This window comes from Trichechus manatus, unplaced genomic scaffold, assembly GCF_000243295.1.
Source record: "Trichechus manatus latirostris isolate Lorelei unplaced genomic scaffold, TriManLat1.0 scaffold00232, whole genome shotgun sequence".
In the NCBI taxonomy this organism is placed as follows: domain Eukaryota; kingdom Metazoa; phylum Chordata; class Mammalia; order Sirenia; family Trichechidae; genus Trichechus; species Trichechus manatus.
The window spans coordinates 1,985,588-2,003,294 of NW_004444168.1; the positions used below are offsets into that span (position 1 = coordinate 1,985,588).

General features: G+C 47.2%; 1 protein-coding gene across 2 annotated transcripts; it reads right to left on the reverse strand.

Annotated features, from left to right (window-relative positions):
• Positions 1 to 1,382: 1,382 nt before the first annotated feature.
• Positions 1,383 to 10,901, reverse strand: CCKBR (cholecystokinin B receptor). Of its 2 annotated transcripts, XM_004389067.2 has the most exons (5): positions 10,751 to 10,901; positions 3,253 to 3,504; positions 2,841 to 3,090; positions 2,361 to 2,518; positions 1,383 to 2,133 (listed from the first exon to the last, which is right to left on the reverse strand). In XM_004389067.2, the coding sequence occupies exons 1-5, from the start codon at positions 10,899 to 10,901 to the stop codon at positions 1,595 to 1,597; spliced, it is 1,350 nt and encodes a 449-aa protein (XP_004389124.1). In that variant the 3' UTR covers positions 1,383 to 1,594. The 2 variants fall into 2 exon arrangements, with proteins under 2 accessions (XP_004389124.1, XP_023598812.1); XM_023743044.1 differs by lacking the exon at positions 3,253 to 3,504.
• Between the last annotated feature and the right edge of the window lie 6,806 nt (positions 10,902 to 17,707).

Here is a 17,707-nt window from a genome sequence, read left to right on the forward strand (position 1 = left end):
TGATTCTCTGTATCTATCAGCTTGGTGCTGTCATTTTCTGTCCTTCCTTATCTGTTCGTCATTGTGTATGTGCAGGCTGATGTTGTTGATATCTGCCCTTCTCTGGGCCTAGTTCAGAGTATCACAGTCAAAAAAAAAAGTAGACTGGGCTCTGGGGCTTATATTCAGTTCTAACTCCTCTCTGCACCCAATTCCAAACCTCTTTGCTATTGGTAGGCCAGTAAGGGTGCTTCCATGGGGCAAGAAGCTTGGCCAGGTTCTGACACTGGAAAAGAGTAGTGCATTAAAAAGATCCTACTCTTGACAAACACCGTACATATTTCATATGTATGATCTCACTATATGAAATACCTAGAATAGGAAAATGTAGAGATCAGAGTTTAACAGTGGTTACCAGGGGCAGGAGGGAGGGGGAAACGGAGAAGCATTGTTTAGAAAGCACTGAGTTTCTGTTTATGGTGATGGAACATTTGGCAACAGAAATTGGTGATACTTGCACTACATGATTGTTGTGATTTGTCTCACTGAATTGTACAAGTAAAAAATGTTCAATTGGCAAATGCTGTGTTATATATACTTTTACCATAAAAAAAGGCCCTACTCTTTAATTAACTTCTGTTCACCTGTCATGATCTGATCTCTGGCATTTCAAACACCCATTGAATAAAGCGAGTCTTATTATATAGTGCTTCTTCCTTTATCTTTTCATTAAAATCTTAATAATCATCTATCAATACAGTACCTTAACAATGGTACCACTTTAGGAGAATGTGCTCAGGAGTCATGATGTATCATAGATATCCAACCTCCCTACCCCTACTCCCAGTTACTTGGACACTGGCATATAGGTGAGTCAAGGATGACAATCCAGGGAGAATATACACAGCCCCACCCAGCCTCAGACCTGGGACTTTTGGGCAGGCAGTTGCACATAGGTGCAGGCAGCTGAGGGAGGGATCTGACACCGAGGACTCCAGAAAATCCCCTGCTCAAAAAAAGACCATAAAGGAAGTTCAGGAGGAAACCAAATCATTTATTCTTTCTTGAAGAGGCCAGGCGAGGGAGGAGGGGGACAGGACAAGTCCTTAACTGGAAAGGGATGAAGGGATTTTTCAGTGCAAAAAAGTCTGTTGGTCAGGGAGGGGTGAGGTGTTTTCAGTGCTGGTAGGGGAAGGGCACTGTGAGGTCAAACTGGGGGCAGCCTGGAGCATCCCAGCAGCCAGTCCCGTGCCAAGCTCCATGTCCCCTAGAGGAATCAGTGCCATTACTGAATGTGTGTGAGAGAGGCAGGTCAGCCCCTGTCAGAGTTCTTACTGTGTAGAGACAGCCACTGCTGGGGCCTCTGTGTCTGTCCAGGGTTCGTGCTATGTTTCTCAGTGTTGGGCTCAATCCCCTATCAGGAGTGTGCCTCAGTTCCTGTGTGGGAGTCTGTTAGGTAAGTCACATTTTCCTGTTCTTTGGGGTTAGTCCATGCTGTCAAGTGTCAGTCTCTTGTGTCAGTTAGTTTTGGTCTGTGTTTCTTGTGTCTGGGTGGGTTCCAGCTTGTTGGGATTGGTCTCTGTCCTGCCTCAGCCCCTACTCCCCCCTTCATCCCTCAGCCCGGCCCCAGCGTGCTGATGGTTGTGTAGCTCAGCCTGGAGAGCGAAGCAACGGAAGGGGTAGGAGGGTCCTCATCTGGGAGAGGCCTGGGGCGAGCTCGTGGAGCGCGGGGCCAGCAGCGGGAGCATGTTTCGAGGCAGGCCTGACGAAAGCGACGGTGCATGAAGCAGTAGACCAGGGGGTTGACACAGGCGGAGGCATAGCTCAGCAAGTGGATGAAGGAGATCGGTGCGCCCGAGAGCGCGCGGTGTGCACCAGGACCGTCGAAGGCGCGCCAGGTGTTGGCACTGTATACTGGCAGCCAACACAGGAAAAAAAGCACAACGATCACCAGCAACATCCGCACCACGCGCTTCTTGGCCAACAGCTTTGCCTGGACCGGCTGGGAGCCGTGCCCTTGCCCAGGATGGGGCGCCGTCAGCGCCGACAGCTCCAGTGCAGGCCGGGAACGCGGAAGCTGCACGTAGCAGCCATCGCCGTCCTCGCCAGCCAGCCCTGTCTCGATCCGGCAATGTCCGTTCCGGTGGGCTGGATCTGGGCACAGAGGGTAGGTGGTCAGAGCAGAAGACAGGGTCCTCCCCACCTCCCGTCCAATCCTCACCTGGTCCCACATACAACCTTAGCCTCTTCTCCAGCTTCAGTTCCTGCTCACGCTCCTTCTTCCCGCCCCGCCCCCTCTAGGCCACACCCCCTCCCAAAGCTCCACCCTACTCTCTCAGGCTCCGCCCCTGGTGGTTTTTGCCCACCTGGTCCTTTTCCACCCTGCAGCCCTCCTTGGCTTCGGACCCGGCTCTGGCTGTCGCTGTCACTGTCACCGTCAAAGCGAAGCCCCAGGTAGAGCTCGCGGGAGATTAGACCGTAGGCCACAGCCATAACCACACCCGGGACGAAGAACAAGAGCAGGAGCAGCAGCACCGACCTAGAGACGGAACACAGACGGATCACGCGGGTCTGTGTCCTATCATTCAATCACAGATGAGGGGAAGGGCCAAGGATTGGTGTTCCCAGGCTGGTGGCCAGATCCCGGAGGTAGGAGTAGGATTTGGGGGTGCCGTTGGGCAAGGCTAGAGAACGGGGGTAGGGCTCCAAATGGGAATCCCTGGTAGTGGGTGCTAAATGGGAACTGAAGTGGTAACTTGTGGAGCAGCTCGAGGAGGGTCCCGAGGAAAGGTTGTAAGCATCTGATGGATACGGAGAAGGGACTTTCTAGAAATATAAGTCATGGGCATGGGCCCCCTCACCAGGTCTGGCGGACACGCGCACTGGGCCAGCGATGCACACACTGCAGCACACGGGGACCCGCTGGCTGCACGGCAGTGTACACGGGGTAGGGCACCATGAGCAGTCCGGACAGCAGCCATGTGGCTACTATCACGCGAGCCGCGTGGGAGCGCGTCTGCCACACACGCGCCTGCAGTGGCCGGCAGATGGCGCTGTACCGCTCCAGGGCGATGGCCACGAGGCTCAGTGTGGACACACTCACAGATACCCCTGAGCAAGGAAAGAGGAAGGGATCACCTTGGAAATTTGCACTATACACTCACCAGTGTGACTTCCCACACTCCCCAGTCCCCTCATTGGGAAAGATCCCCACATCTGGCAAGGACTGTAGGAGGGAAGGGGGTGGGGTGGGAAGAAGGGTGTCTCACCCACCCATGAGGTAGGAAACTGCCTTGCAGACGACTGTGCCAAAGATGAATGTGCCCATGAGATTGGGCAGGAGGGTGAAGGGCATGCAGGCCACAGCCAGCAGGAGGTCGCTGACTGCCAGAGAGAGCAAGAAGGCGTTGGTGACCGTTCGCATGCGTCGGCTCAGCCCCAGGACCACGATGATTAGCACATTTCCTCCAACGCTCATCAGAAAGATCACAACATAAAGGGTGATTCTAATGGCCAGCTCCAATTCTGGATGGGAAAAGGGAGAGGTGGCAGTAAGGGGTCTGGTCCCCACTGAACCAAACCCGTTAATTCCACTTATCTCCAACCCCACTACCTAGCCAGATCCCTTATATCCCAAGATCACCCCCCCAAACCCAGGCCCCACTCATTAAATGGTGAACTTGAATTCTTTGCCCTTCTACCTCCTTTAGGCATCATCCGTTAAATTGGCCTAGTTCCACCATTCTTAAGAAAGCCTGTTTCTTCTCAAGGTTGCTCCAAATCCTTCCTTCTCTTTGCAGCCAGACTTCTTGAAAAGATTATTTGTCTCTTCCCATTCACTCTTCAATCAGTTATAATCCAATACTGCCCACCTCCATCACTGTTTGGATACTTCTTCCCAAGGTCACTAACCTTTAACTCACAAATTCAAAGGTCCCTTCTCAGCGTATTCTACTTGGCCTCCCTGTAACATCTGACACTGCTGACCACCCAACAACTTTTGAAACCCAGGTCAGATCATGTCCTTATTCTCTTAAAAACGAAAACAAACAACAACAACAAAAAACCTTCATCTATTCTCTACTATCTATAACCTCTTAGCATATCATCAAGGTCCTCCAAGCACTGCCCTCTCCCTTTCATATCCTCCCTACTATGCACCTGCTTAAGCTACTGGATGACTCAGTTTTTTTTAATGCATCATGTGCACTCATGACTTCCTTCCTGCTCTCACTGGTTTCTCAGCCTGGAATGTTCCTTCAGCAACCCCCTCTCTCCTCATCACAAACTTATCTTCCATATCTGGTGAACTCCTGTTCATGCCTTGTCCTTCAAGACTCAGATCAACTGCCACCTCTTCTGTAAGGCCTTTCTGAACATTGCATTTAGAATTAATTTCCCCTTTCTCTGATCCATGCATGTTCCTTATATATATCTACTAGAGTCCTTTTTACTTTCTATTTTGTATTTTAATTATCTCCAAACATTCATTCTCACTCAACAATCAGAATCAACTCAACGGCAATAGGCTTTTTTTTTTTTTTTTTTTTTAACCTCTGTGCCAAGCACTGGGGACAAAGAGATGAATATGACAAATTTCCTGCCACAATCTAGAGGGGAACCCAGATACATAAACAGACAGTTGCCACACGGTATGATAAGGGGTGAGACTGAGGGAGTACAAGGTGCTGTGAGAGCTCAGAGGAGGGACACCTAATGTTGCTGGGCTAGACAGAGGGCTGGGAGGGCTGACCCCATTCATCTGAATCAACTTCTATTGGGAGATGGATTCATCTTTGGGTCTCCATATCATTGTCAAGTAGACTCCTAGGCCAGTAGGTGCCTAGACGAATTGAATGAAACTGGATTAAATTACCCACACTCCTGGCCTCAACATAAGGGAGACTGGTGCTGGAAGGGAGACAGGGCAGGCAGCAGAGTCTCCCAGGTAGGGGGAAGGAAGGCCCAGAGCTGCAGCTCCCACTTCCACAGCCCCATACATTGGCTGACTCTTGCTTTAGCCCTCACGTTGAACTGTTTTCTCATAACAATAATTAGCTTATCTAGAAGCTGTTGTAGACATCAACAGTGCTATTTATGAAAGAGATCCCTAAACTGAGCCCAGCAGTGAAATAACTTGCCCAAGGTCACACAGCTAGTAAGAAGCTGAATCAGAATAGAATCCAAGTCTCTAAATCCTTAAAATGTTTGGCCTCCTACTGTTCCCTGGTTTCTGTCATTCATCATGCTGCCTCCTTCTCTTAATCAAATTTTAATCTCAATCTCAGTGTCCCCCCCCCCATTCTATCATGCATTTCTCACTGTATTGTAATGTTTAATTCTCTACCTCCCCCACAAACTATGAGCTTCTTGAGGACAGGGACAAGGTCTATCTTTTTCTCCCCAGCACTCTGCATGATGTCCAGCACAAAGGAGGCACTCCTAAGTGCTTGTTTACAAATCTTGTGAATCTCTGTCTCTCTCCACGTAAGTGCACCTGCCTTTTCCTTCCATGTCCAGCTCTCACCTCTGTGCCTCTAAATCTCCAGCATGCCTTCTCTCTGCCTCTGTCTTGTTGAAGACACATGTTGGAGGGTCAACAAGTTGTGACTTCTGATGCTTTACTTTTGCTATCATATACAAACCATCTGTGTCTTATTTGGAAGCTGGACCCCTCTCTGTAGGAAATGCTTATGTGTGACAAATTTGAGGTGTGTGTGTGTATGTAAGGGGAAATTAAGAACTTTTGGAAGATCTGTATCAGAGAAGCCCTTAGACCTGGAAAACTAGGTAGTCTATCTTGCATTCTGTGTCCCTCCCTCCCCTCATCCTCTCTGCCTCTCTCTCCCACTCCTTACTCTCTCTCGTTCCATCATCTCTCTCACATCCTATTCTGGATGTCTCTCCTCAACTGATTTTTGATGCAGTAACCACACCTTCTTAAGTTGTACAGCACTCTGAAATGTGCAAAGTACATTTCTCCTTCATTCATTTGGCTGATATGACCCATGTGTCTGTCTTTGGGCTTGGCTAATTGTGGTGGAGCAGAAAGATGAGGCTAGGCTCCATCCTTATGAAGTTCCTAATCTGCTTGTGGACTGCGGAAAATTAGAGGACAAAGTCCCAATAAAAATAATCAGCAGTTGTACAGTGCTTTGCTGTTTTTACTGGGCATTCCTAGACATATTACCTTATTTTCCAGCCACCACTATCTCTCCACTTCTTTGCTGTTGAACAGTTAGGCGATGTGAAAAAGACTAATTAAAAGCAATCTTAGAATTAAAACTCCTGTGTGTGTGTGTGTGTGTGTGTGTGTATGCATCTATATGTGTGACAGAATATGAGTGACCACGGTGGCTGAAGTGACTAGGAACCTAAGGCAAAGGTGGAAGGATGGGAGATGGCACTTCCTGGAATACAGCTACTAGTGCCCTGACAGTCTGCCTGTGGGCATCAGCCTACCGGGGATGACAGGCGAACAGAAAATCAGACCAGGGGACTCAGAAGACTGGGACAGTTCAGTTCTGCTTCTGGGGTCTTGAGGACTTTCGTTCGTTCCATCCAGATTATGGCAGAGAAAGCACGAGCACAGAAATACAGACAATATGATGAAAAAAAAAAAAAAAAAAAGCTTTTCTATGAAAGGATTCCATAGAACACTGAAGCTGTTGATGCTTCAAATTCTGCCTTACATTGGTGTGTTGGACCTGATCACCCATGCACATAGACATCAAAGTAATACCCCTGTCTCTGTGACAAGCAGATAGTATCCAACTAACTGTGGGTAACAGCTGGTTGAATGGAGGGACATCCAAGTGTCAATGGGTAATAATTGAGGGAGCAAGCGTAATACCCAAGAGTGTATAAGTAATATTGGAGTGACCATTGGGTAATATCTTAGTCTTTGAGAGAATATCTGGGTGGGTGAGAGTAACACAAGTTTCTGTGGGCAATATACAGAGAAGGTTAACACGTACATGTCTATAGGTAATATCTGATTGAGTGTGGGTAATATTCAAGCGTAGGTAATATGAGTAATACTGTAACATTTGAACAAGCAAGGGTGATGTCCAAGAGTCTGTAGATAACATCTTGAAAACATCTTGAGGAAGTATGGTTTACATCAGGGATCTGTGGGTAACAGCTGTGCGAATGGGAGACTATCCAAATGATGATGGTAATAGCTAAGTGAGAAGAAGTATGTGCAGGCAATATTTAAGACAGTATGAGTGACATCTGGTTGAGTGAAATTAATTGAGCATCTGAATGAGCATAAGTAATATTTGAGTCTCTGTGGTAATACCTGAGTGTGTGAAAGTAGTATCTATGATTTTATGGGTAATATATGGAGGAGGGTTACCTAAGTGAGCATGGGTACCATCTGATTTTGTGTGGTTAATAATAAAACGAAAATGAGTAGTGTTCCATGGATAGGTAACATCTAAATCACTGTGAGCAATATGAAAGCAAGTGTGGGTAATGTCTGTGTTTCTGTGGTAGCATTTGAGTGAACATGGTAACACTCAAGTCTCTATGGATTATATCAGGATAATTTCTATTGGTAACACTGGAGTGAGCCTGGGTGACATAAGCATCCGTAGGGGTAATATCTGAGTGAGTGTAGGTAACAGAGTCTCTGTGAGTAACTTCTGACTGCCTTGGTAACACCAAAAAGTGTGTGATCAACAACTTCCAGATGTGTGAGGCCACTTCTTGCACCTGTGCTTTGAATTGCTTCAGATCCTGCTTTCTCAGGGACCTTTACTGAATTGACTATCCCCTGTCCTCTCTTCTGCACCTTCAGCCTTCCTCTCTCCTGCCCCATTTCCCATCAAAATTTTTAAAATGCTCTTGTCTCTACTACCAAAAAAAAAAAAAAAAAAAATCCAAAAGACAAAACTATACATACACACACACACATATTTCTTCCTTAATCCCATGAATTTTCCACCACTATCCTGTTTTTCTTTGTTTCTCTCTCTCCCTACAAAACTTCTTGAAAGTTGTGTCTACACACCCTAGTTCACTTCTCAAACCCCCTCTCCCACTGGCCCAGTCTTTAACCTACTGCAGTCAGGCCTCAGCACCCACAATTCCACCTAAGAACTTCCTTGTTATTGAATATGAAGGTCACTGTTCTGTCCTTATCCAAGTACATCGGCAGTATTTGACATCATTTACCCCACCCTGAAGGAGCCCCAGTGGTTCAGCAGTTAAGCGCTTGGCTGCTAACCAAAAGGTGGCGGTTAGAACCCACCAGCTGCCCTGCAGAAGAAAGATGTGGAAGTCTGCTTCCGTAAAGATTACAGCCTTGGAAACCCCATGGTGCAGTTCTACGCTGTCCTATAGGGTCGCTATGAGTTGGAATCGACTCACGGGTAATGGGTTTGGTTTTGGACCCCACCCTACTTGAAACTCTCTTTTCCCTTGGCTTCTGGAAGGACATAGCCCGTGTCTCTCTGATAGTTCGTTCTAAATCTATTCCACGGACTCTCCTTCCTCTGCCTGGCTTTTAAATATTGAGTTTCCACAGGGTTCTGTCCTAGGACCTCTTTTCTTTTCATTCTACACAGTCTTTGGATGATTTTATTTATTCCCGTGGATTCCACTACCTCCTCTAGGCAAAGGCCTTTTGAGTCTGTATTAATAGCTCAGACTTCTCCCTTAAGTTCCAGACTCATGGATTCAATAGCTTACTGGGCAACTCCACCTGGATCTCTCACTGGCATTTAAACTCATTGGGTTCCAAATGAATTTATAATCTCCTCTTCCAAAGCTGTTTTTCCTCCTTTGTTATCCTTCTCATTATACAGCACCAACATCCATCCAAATGCCCAAGCCAGAAACCTGGATGTCATACCTTGACCTCTCTTCCCATTTCCACTTCTAATCACCAAGACTTGTTGATTCTACTTCCAGAAGTGGCTCTCAAATCCATCCACGTCTCTCCATCCCCACTGCCAGTACCTTTGTCTAAGCATCTCCCTTCACCTGGATCACTGTAAAAGCCATCTAAAGTGTTCCTTTGCCCTCCATCTCATGTCATCCAGTCCATCCTCTACACTATACAACGAATCCAGGTTTAAAACCCTTCAGTTTGTTCCCATTGCCTTCGGGATAAAATCTACCCTCCCTTAGTTAGGTCTATAAGACTCTTCGTAAATACACTTGTTTGATCTCTAGCCTGAGGGCTCATTATTTCCCTCTAATGGTACATGTTCCAATCACTCAGAAACTATGTCACAATGAATAAAAGTGCTATGGATTTACACTTTGGGCTTTTACACATACTTTCCTCTGCTTAGGATGTTTTTTGCCTCTTCTTCCCCTTCACTTGGCTGGCTCTCCCTCATCTTTCTGATTTCACCTTAGACATCACTTCCTCAGACTTGATTCCTAAGTCTGGGTTTGTTCTTCTTCTTTGTTCCCACAGCCCTATAAAGTACTTTCCTTTTAGGGCTGCAATTCCCTGGTTACTTGTCTGTCCCCACCACTAAACTGTGAGCTCTATGAAGTAGGGACTGTTTCAGTTTTGTTCAACTCATTCCCCGGGACCTAGCACAGTCTCTGGTTCAATAAATATTTGTTGACTGAAAGAATCTAAGTAAGCATGTGTAACAACTGAACTGAGAAAGAATGCATTAGTTTGTGGAGTAAATAAATGCTTGAACTACAATTTATTCCAACTTTTCCCTTCTTAACACTGTTCTTGCTCCTGCAATTCCTCTCCTTCCTTTTCTGCCGACGGAACTCCAATTCCAAGACCCAGCTCCCCTCCTCTGTGAAGTTCTTGGACCCCATCAGTCTGAACTAATTAATTCTCTCCTTTGGGCACTGACAGTTCAGACCCTCTCACACCACTTGCTACTCTGACTGTGATTTATCCATTAGCTTGTCTCTCCTCTGTACTTGACTATGAGGACATCCTTGTGTCCCCAGGACTGGGAGATCAGGTGTTCAATAAACATTGAAGAAAGGAGGGATGCAGGAGGGGGAAAATGTATCTTGAGCTAGGTTATCAAGAAAATGCTGATGTGAGCTGATGGGAGGAGTGAAAGTCTGTCTCCGGGACTGGGTGATTGGAAGTAGTCTGAAGAGGGCAGGAAGGGGAAGAAGATGGTGGCACAAAGGGACAGAGGTGATGGGAGTGGGCAGCCTGGCTCTTGGAAGAGGGTGAGATTTAAGGAGAGGCAGGATGGGAAGGAGGCCTGGAGACATCACCTGGAGACAGAGAGAGAGTACAGAGCCGTGAGCAAAACTCCAACTTGGGAGACAGAGGGGTTTGAGGATGAGCAAAATGGGGAACAGTCCCCAGGGGGTCAGGTGTGAGGATCTCCTTTGGGAGGGCTGGGGCTTAGGTTGGGAGACATAGGAGATTACAACTCTAACTTCCCGTTCAGACCTTCCAGAATGCTCCCTCTTCCAACCAGACCCCTTCTTTTTCTCAATCTTGCCTTCCTTTCTTCCTTCCCTTCCCCAGTGTGGCACCATGAACTAGATTTAAAAGGAAAAGAGAGACCTTGAAGGGTTGACAAGAAGAGGTCCTTGTCTCCCAACTCTCCAGGTCAAGGACAGAGATGTATGTTGGGTGAGGGCTGTGAGGAGATGGTGTGGTGGTGGGGATCGCCTGTGTGCGGGGCAGCTGAGGGAGTACTCCGAAGGGGACGGTGTGGCCGTTTGAGGAGGCAGTGTAGAGGCCGTGGGGGGGCTTCTATTACTGCTCTGGGGTGCTGTGAGAAGGCGCTTGTGAGGAAGGTTAGGGAGAACCCACCTCGTGTCCCGGCTCCGCGGATGCGTGGGGGCTCGCAGCTGAGGTTGCTGGCACTGCTGCTGTTGAGGAGGAAGCCCCCAGGGCGGCACAGAGAAGCCCCCGGCCCGGGTCCTGGACCCGGCACGCTCCGGTTCAGCCTCAGCAGCTCCATGGCCCCAGCGGGGCCCGCTGCCTCCCTCCGCTGACCCCGGCGGGCTCCTGCCGCGGCTCCACCTGCTCACGCGGCGATTCTTGCTCAGGCGCCCCGCCCCCCCCCCCGCGCCCGCCCGCCTGGTCCCCGCCCCCAGCTCCGGCCCCGCGCCTCCGCTTCCCTCTGCGCGCCCTGCCTGGGCGCTCTTGCCTCCCAGGCGCGGGGCCTCGTCTGTCCCGCCAGGTGATCTCTCTACCCCCACCCCCGCTCTGGACTCACCCGCCCCCTCCCCGCGTGGCTGTCCTCCAAGGGTCACCCCTTCCTTAGAGGTTTAGAATCTCTAAGGAATCTCTTAGAGATTTCCTTCTCTCCCGCTTCCCCCGCCCCCGATTCCGGGGAAATCTTGAGGGGAGAGAGAGAGTGTTGGAGGGGGTGGGCGGGGAGAGTGGCGATGGGGGGTTAAGAAGGGTGGAGCAGGACGCTGCTGCCCAGGGTCCAGTATCTCTCCGCATGGGGCAGGGGACGTGCAGGTGGCTTCGGAGACTAGGGCTACGCGTGGGGGTCATCCTCTGCGGCGCAGATGCCTTAGCCCCAGCAAAGAGCGGAGTGTGCGGTACTATGCCGCATGGGTCAGTGACTGCGGCTTTCTCGCTACCCTGATGCTGGGCAGCTCCTCACCGCGGGGCTGGGGTAGCCTCTGCATCTGCCCCAGCACTGTCCACATCCGACCCAAGGCCCAAACCCAGGCTTCCACCCAAGGCTGCCAAGAACCTTCAGTAGCGGGTGGGAGGAGGGTAGGGGGAAGGAGGGCATTTGTCCCCAGGGAAGCCCTGGCAGGGGAAAGGGCTGCCTGGAGGACGAGTCTGACTTGGGCTTTGAGGGCAGCCAGAGGTGGTGGTGAGAAGTGTCTAGGATAAACGAAGATGGGGTAAGAGTATGGTTCCAATCCGAGGCCAGCGCAGGCAGAGAAGGGGAAGAGGAGGCTGGCTTTCTGCGCGGTCTCCAGGCAGCGCCCACTCCCACCTGACACGCTGACGCTCCCTGTTTGCTCTCAGCGCAGGTGGAGCGGCCTGTGTAGGGCACCAGGTTCCCACGAGAGGGGGCCGGAAGGGGGCTGCGTCACTGAGGGGTAGCGGGAACAAAGCAGAAGGGAACGACGTGTGCAGGACTGAGGTGGGTTCAGCTTCTTGGGGAAGGACTTGCCCCCTACCAGCCTTGCCCGCTCTCCATCCTCCTCTGTTCCTAACAAACGCCAATATGACCTGAACTTCTGTCCTTCAGTCCCCATCAGTAGCTGCAAGAGATGGCGGCATCAGTCAAAAAGCAGATTAGCGTGGGGATGGTTTGTGGATTATAGCGAATTCCGAGGACCTGGTCTAGCCAGAACTGAGTTTATAGCGGCTAGAGAATTGAACAGTTTCAGCCTGAGATGGATGGGGATGTCCTCAGCTGCCCCACTTTCCTTCCTCCTGGCAGTACCTGCCTTGCCCATCAGAGGAGCCTGATTTGCTGTTTGTTCAGTGCCAGCCCAGGTGGGGCCTCAGATAACCTGCTGGACTTTTCCCACATTGGATGGAGGGGGGAGATGAGGGCAGGGGAGCAAAGGGAATGTTGAGGAGAGAAAAGTGGAAATAGGAGCCGTGGACAGGTATTCACTTATTCAGCAAACTATGTGCCAGGTATAGGGCTGCACCCTGGCTGTCCAATACAGTCTGTGCCTGAGTAGCTCCCAATCTAGTGGGGAAAAATTATTGCAATATATGTGATAAATGCATCCACTAGGTTGCACAAGTCAGAAATTTAGGAGTCATCCTCAATGCCTTACTCCCTTATGCTCCTTCACCCCTGTGGTGGAGGCTGTGATACAAAACCCAGACCCCTTCAAAAATGAAGGATTTATTCTCATCTCAAGCTGGATTTATTGTCAGCTTCATACCTGAGCTGCAGAGAGCTGGTTTATCCAAGGTGATGTTCACTTTCTAGGGCATCCTATTTTCAATGCCTGATCAATGCAGAAGTATAAAGTTTCAGCCCCTCACCTTAATGGAGGACAGCTCTGAATGACCTTCACAGCCCCAGAGCTCCTCATGGGATTGATAGAGGCCTTCGTTGGGACTGAATTACTGCTTAGTTTCTCCCTTTGCCCAATTCTGCTTTTGCCCTCTCTCTTGCACTGGTGTTGATGCCAACAGCACTCCTTAGTAAACATTTCAGTCTTAGAATCTGCTTCATGGGAAATCTAGCTCCATCACTCTCATAATCAATCACAAAGTCGTGTTGCCAAGAAATTTGGAAGACAGCTATCTGGCCAACCAGCTGGAAGAGATCCATATTTATGCCTATTCCCAAGAACTGTAATCCAACAGAATTCGGAAATTATCGAACAGTATCATTAATATCACACGCAAGTAAAATTTCGCTGAAGATCATTCAAAAGTGGCAGCAGCAGCATATTGATGGGGAACTGCCAGAAATTCAAGCCAGATTCAGAAGAGGATGTGGAACCAGGGGTATCATAGCTGACGTCTGATGGATCCTGGCTGAAAGCAGAGAATACCAGAAAGATGTTTACCTGTGTTTTATTGACTATAAAGGCATTCGACTGTGTGGATCATAACAAATCATGGGTAACATTTCGAAAAATGGGAATTCCAGAACACTTAATTGTGCTCGTGAGGAACCTGTACATACATCAAGAGACAGTTGTTCAAACAGAACAAGGGGGGTACTGCATGATTTAAAGTCAGGAAAGGTGTGTGTCAGGGTTGTATTCTTTCACCATACCTATTCAATCTGTATGCTGAGCAAATAATCCGAGAAGCTGGACTGTATGAAGAAAAATGGGACATCAGGATTGAAGGAAGACTCATTAACAACCTGCATTATGAAGATGACACAACCTTGCTTGCTGAAAGTGAAGAGGACTTGAAACAGTGGTGAAGATCAAAGACTACAGATTTCAGTATGGATTATACCTTACATAAAGAAAACAAAAATCCTCACAATTGGACCAATAAACAACATCATGATAAATGGAGAAAAGATTGAAGTTGTCAAGGATGTCATTTTACTTGGATCCACAATCAACACCCATGGAAGCAGCAGTCAAGAAATCAAAAGACGCGTTGCACTGGGCAAATATGCTGCGAAAGACCTCTTTAAAGTGTTAAAAAGCAAAGATGTCACTTTGAAGACTAAGTTTCATCTGACCCAAGCCATGATGTTTTCAATCGCCTCTTATGCATGGGAAGCTAGACGATGAACAAGCAAGAAGGAAGAAGAATTGATGTCTTTGAATTGTGGTGTTGGTGAAGAAAATTGGATATAGCATGGACTGCCAAAAAGAACGAACAAATCTGTCTTGGAAGAAGTACGACCAGAATGCTCCTTAGAGGCAAAGACGGTGAAACTACATTTCACATACTTTGGACATATTATCAGGAGGGATCAGTACCTGGAGAAGGGCATCATAGTTGGTAAAGCAGAGGGTCATCGAAAAAAAGGAAGACCCTCAATGAAATGGATTGACACAGTGGCTCCAATATAATGATGGTGAGGATGATGCAGAACTGGGCAGTGTTTTGTTCTGTTGTACCTAGGGTTGCTATGAGTCGGAACTGACTAGACGGCACCTAACAACAATAACAAGTGTTCCTTGAATCAGTCAGTTTCTGTCTTCACTGACATTACCCTCCTGGCATCTTGAGCTCTTGCACTACTCTCCCAGCTGAAGTGGTCCACCACATTTTACTGATGCCTTCTTACACCCATCCTCTATCTTATAGCCTGAGTGATATTTCAGAAAATAAATCGGATTATCCCACTCTTCTGCAAGAAAACCCTTTAACAAGGTCTGCAAAATCTGCATGACTGGGCTCCTACCTTCCTCTCCAACTTAATTCAAGCCACCATGGCCCTTGTTCTCTCTCTTGTAGGCATGCTGGACTTCCTTTAGTCCCTTTTATTTGCTTTGATTCCTCCAACTACATACTCTTTTGCACATGCTGTTAGCTCTTCTCATTTCCTTCCTTACTGCATTGTCTCCTACTTATCCTTCTGATCTGAGGCAGCAATTCCTCAGGGAAGCTTTCCCTAGGTTCTCTATCTGTGGTAGGCAGAATTAAAAAATGAGCCCCAATGACCCTCACCCTTGTAAAATATTTTTCTTTGAGTGTGGGTGGAGTCTGGGCATATGATGAGATACTGCTCCTATGATTATGTTACCTTTTATGGCAAAAGGGATTTTGCAGATGAAATGAATGTTACTAATCAGTTGGCCTTAAGATAGATAATCTAACTAGGTCTAACCTAATCACGAGTCCTTTAAAAGTGGAGGGATTTTCAGGCTGGTAGCAGAAAAGGAAGTTAGAGAGATTTGAAGCACAGGAAGAATTTGACACCTTGTTGTTAGCTTGAGAATGGAGAGGAGGGTATGGGGAAAGTACCCCAGAGAGGCCTCTAGCTGAGAGAAATCCCCGGCTGACAGCCAGCAAGAAAACAGGGACTGTAGTCACAAGGAACTGAATTCTGCCCATGACAAGAATGAGATTGGAAGCAGACTTTTTCCCTGTCTCCAGAAGACAATTCAGTCTTGTGATACCCTGTGCAGAGAACCCAGCCATACTATGCTGGACTTCTGACCTACTGATCTATGAGTTAATAAATTGGTATTGCTTTAAGCTACTATAAACTCATTGCCGTCCAGTTGATTCTGACTCATAGCGACCCTATAGGACAGAGTAGAACTGCCACATACGGTTTCCAAGGAGTGCCTGGTGGATTCGAACAGCCAATCTTTTGGTTAGCAGCTGTAGCTCTTAACCACTATGCCACCAGGGTTTCCTAAGCTACTATATTTGTGGTAATTTGTTACAGCAGTAGAAAACTAATACAACTAATAAACTACCCATCTCAAAAGGCAGTAAATGCAGGCCCTTACAAGCTTGACGCTTTTTCTGAAAGAAGTAAGAGCCCTTGAAATTTGTTAAGATTTAGAAAGCTACTGTGAAGAGCAGCTTAAGGAGGTGGGACCAATTGGGAGTTCATGACAGTAATTCAGGTGAGAGATGATAGTGGCCTGAACCAAAGTTATGAAGGTACTGGAGAAAATGGATCCAAGAACTATTTAGGAGGTAAAAGAGACAGAATTTAGACACTGTTTGGATGTGAAGGATGCGGGAGAAGGATGAGTTAAAAATGAATAATCTTTCTGGTAACTGGATGGATGTGGTACTCTTCAGCAAAGTGATAGGAACTGTTTGATGAGCACCTACTATGTTCCAGGCACATTACATACATTGTCTTTAATCCCCACATACAAAATATGTATATATATATATACATACATACATATTTAGATCCCATATTATTGATCACTATTTTAGATGAAAAAACTGTGGCTCAGCAAGAGAGAGAGAGAGAGGGAGTTTAATGAACTTGCCCAAAGCCACAAAGCTACTGGGTGAAAGAGCCAGAATTCAAAGCCAGGGTTTTTTAAAATGAGAATTCAGATGCTCATACTATGCTGTTCCCCGAATGAGTAGAAGTCTTACTAATATTTCTCTGATCACCTTCTCTCTTCTATTTTACACAATAATATTTTCAAAGTTTCTTGACTCCTGAAATCTCTAATTTCATCTTCTGTCCTGACATACACACACATACATGCACCCATACACACCATCCTTCACTCTCAGTAAATAACCTGGCTTCCAATCTCATAGAGAAAATAGTAACTATTAGACAGCAACTCCCACCGGTGGCATCTCTAGGGGGGTACAGGGGGTGCAGATGGTACTGGGTGACACTGTCAGAGGGGGTGACACCCAAATGACTGTCTATAAAATTTTTGTGCCATGTTTCAGCAGAAATTTATTAGTTTTTATAAAAATATCCCTGTAGTTAGTTATAACAACAAAAACACTTTTTGTAAGCCCAGCTTACATGTATCAATGTACCTACAAGGTTAAAACTCTATGCTAAGTTACTTTTTGAACCTTCTAATGCACTCTGCTCAGAGCTGTCATTATTACCCAATTACAAGGACGCTTTGAATCGTGTGGTTTCATTGGCACACGCTACAAGCATGCACTGTTGTTTTCGTTGCTGCTGGTGTTTCTATAGTTGCTGATTTTGTCAAATTTTCCATTGTTTAAGCTACAATATTGTGGTAATTAGTATTTGTGAACCTGTATCAATAACTTTTTTGAGAATAAAGTAGTAATTAAAGGAAAAGAAGGAGTGATATGTATTACAATTTATGAGGAACATTAGTACAGAAAACGTTACTAAAGATTCTGTATGGTCTGGTACAGGAAGAGGTTCATGGGGGGGGGGCACCATGAATTACTGCACTGGGTGACATCAACGCTAGTGATGCCACTGACTTCCACCAGTGAATCTGGTCAGTTTTGTACATGTTGAGTTTCAGATGCCACTTAGATAGGGTCAGCGAAAAAGAGGAAGACCCTCAACGAGATGACTGACACAGTGGCTGCAACAATGGGCTCAAGCATAACAATGATTGGGAGCATGGCGCAGGACCAGGTAGTGTTTCGTTCTGTAGTACATAGGGTCACTATGAGTCAGAACCAACTCGACGGCACCTAACAACAACAACAACAATTAGACATCGAAGTAGAAATTCCAGTGGGAATTTGGATATACAAGTAATATAGAAGTAGTGCAAATCATAGAATTAGTGAGAGTGTATAAAATAAGAAGAAATGAGGATCCAGGACAGAATCTTGGAGAAGACCATTATTTAAAGGCTGGATAAAGAAAAGCCAGCCTGCAAAAAAGACCAAGATGGAGCAGACAGAGAGGTA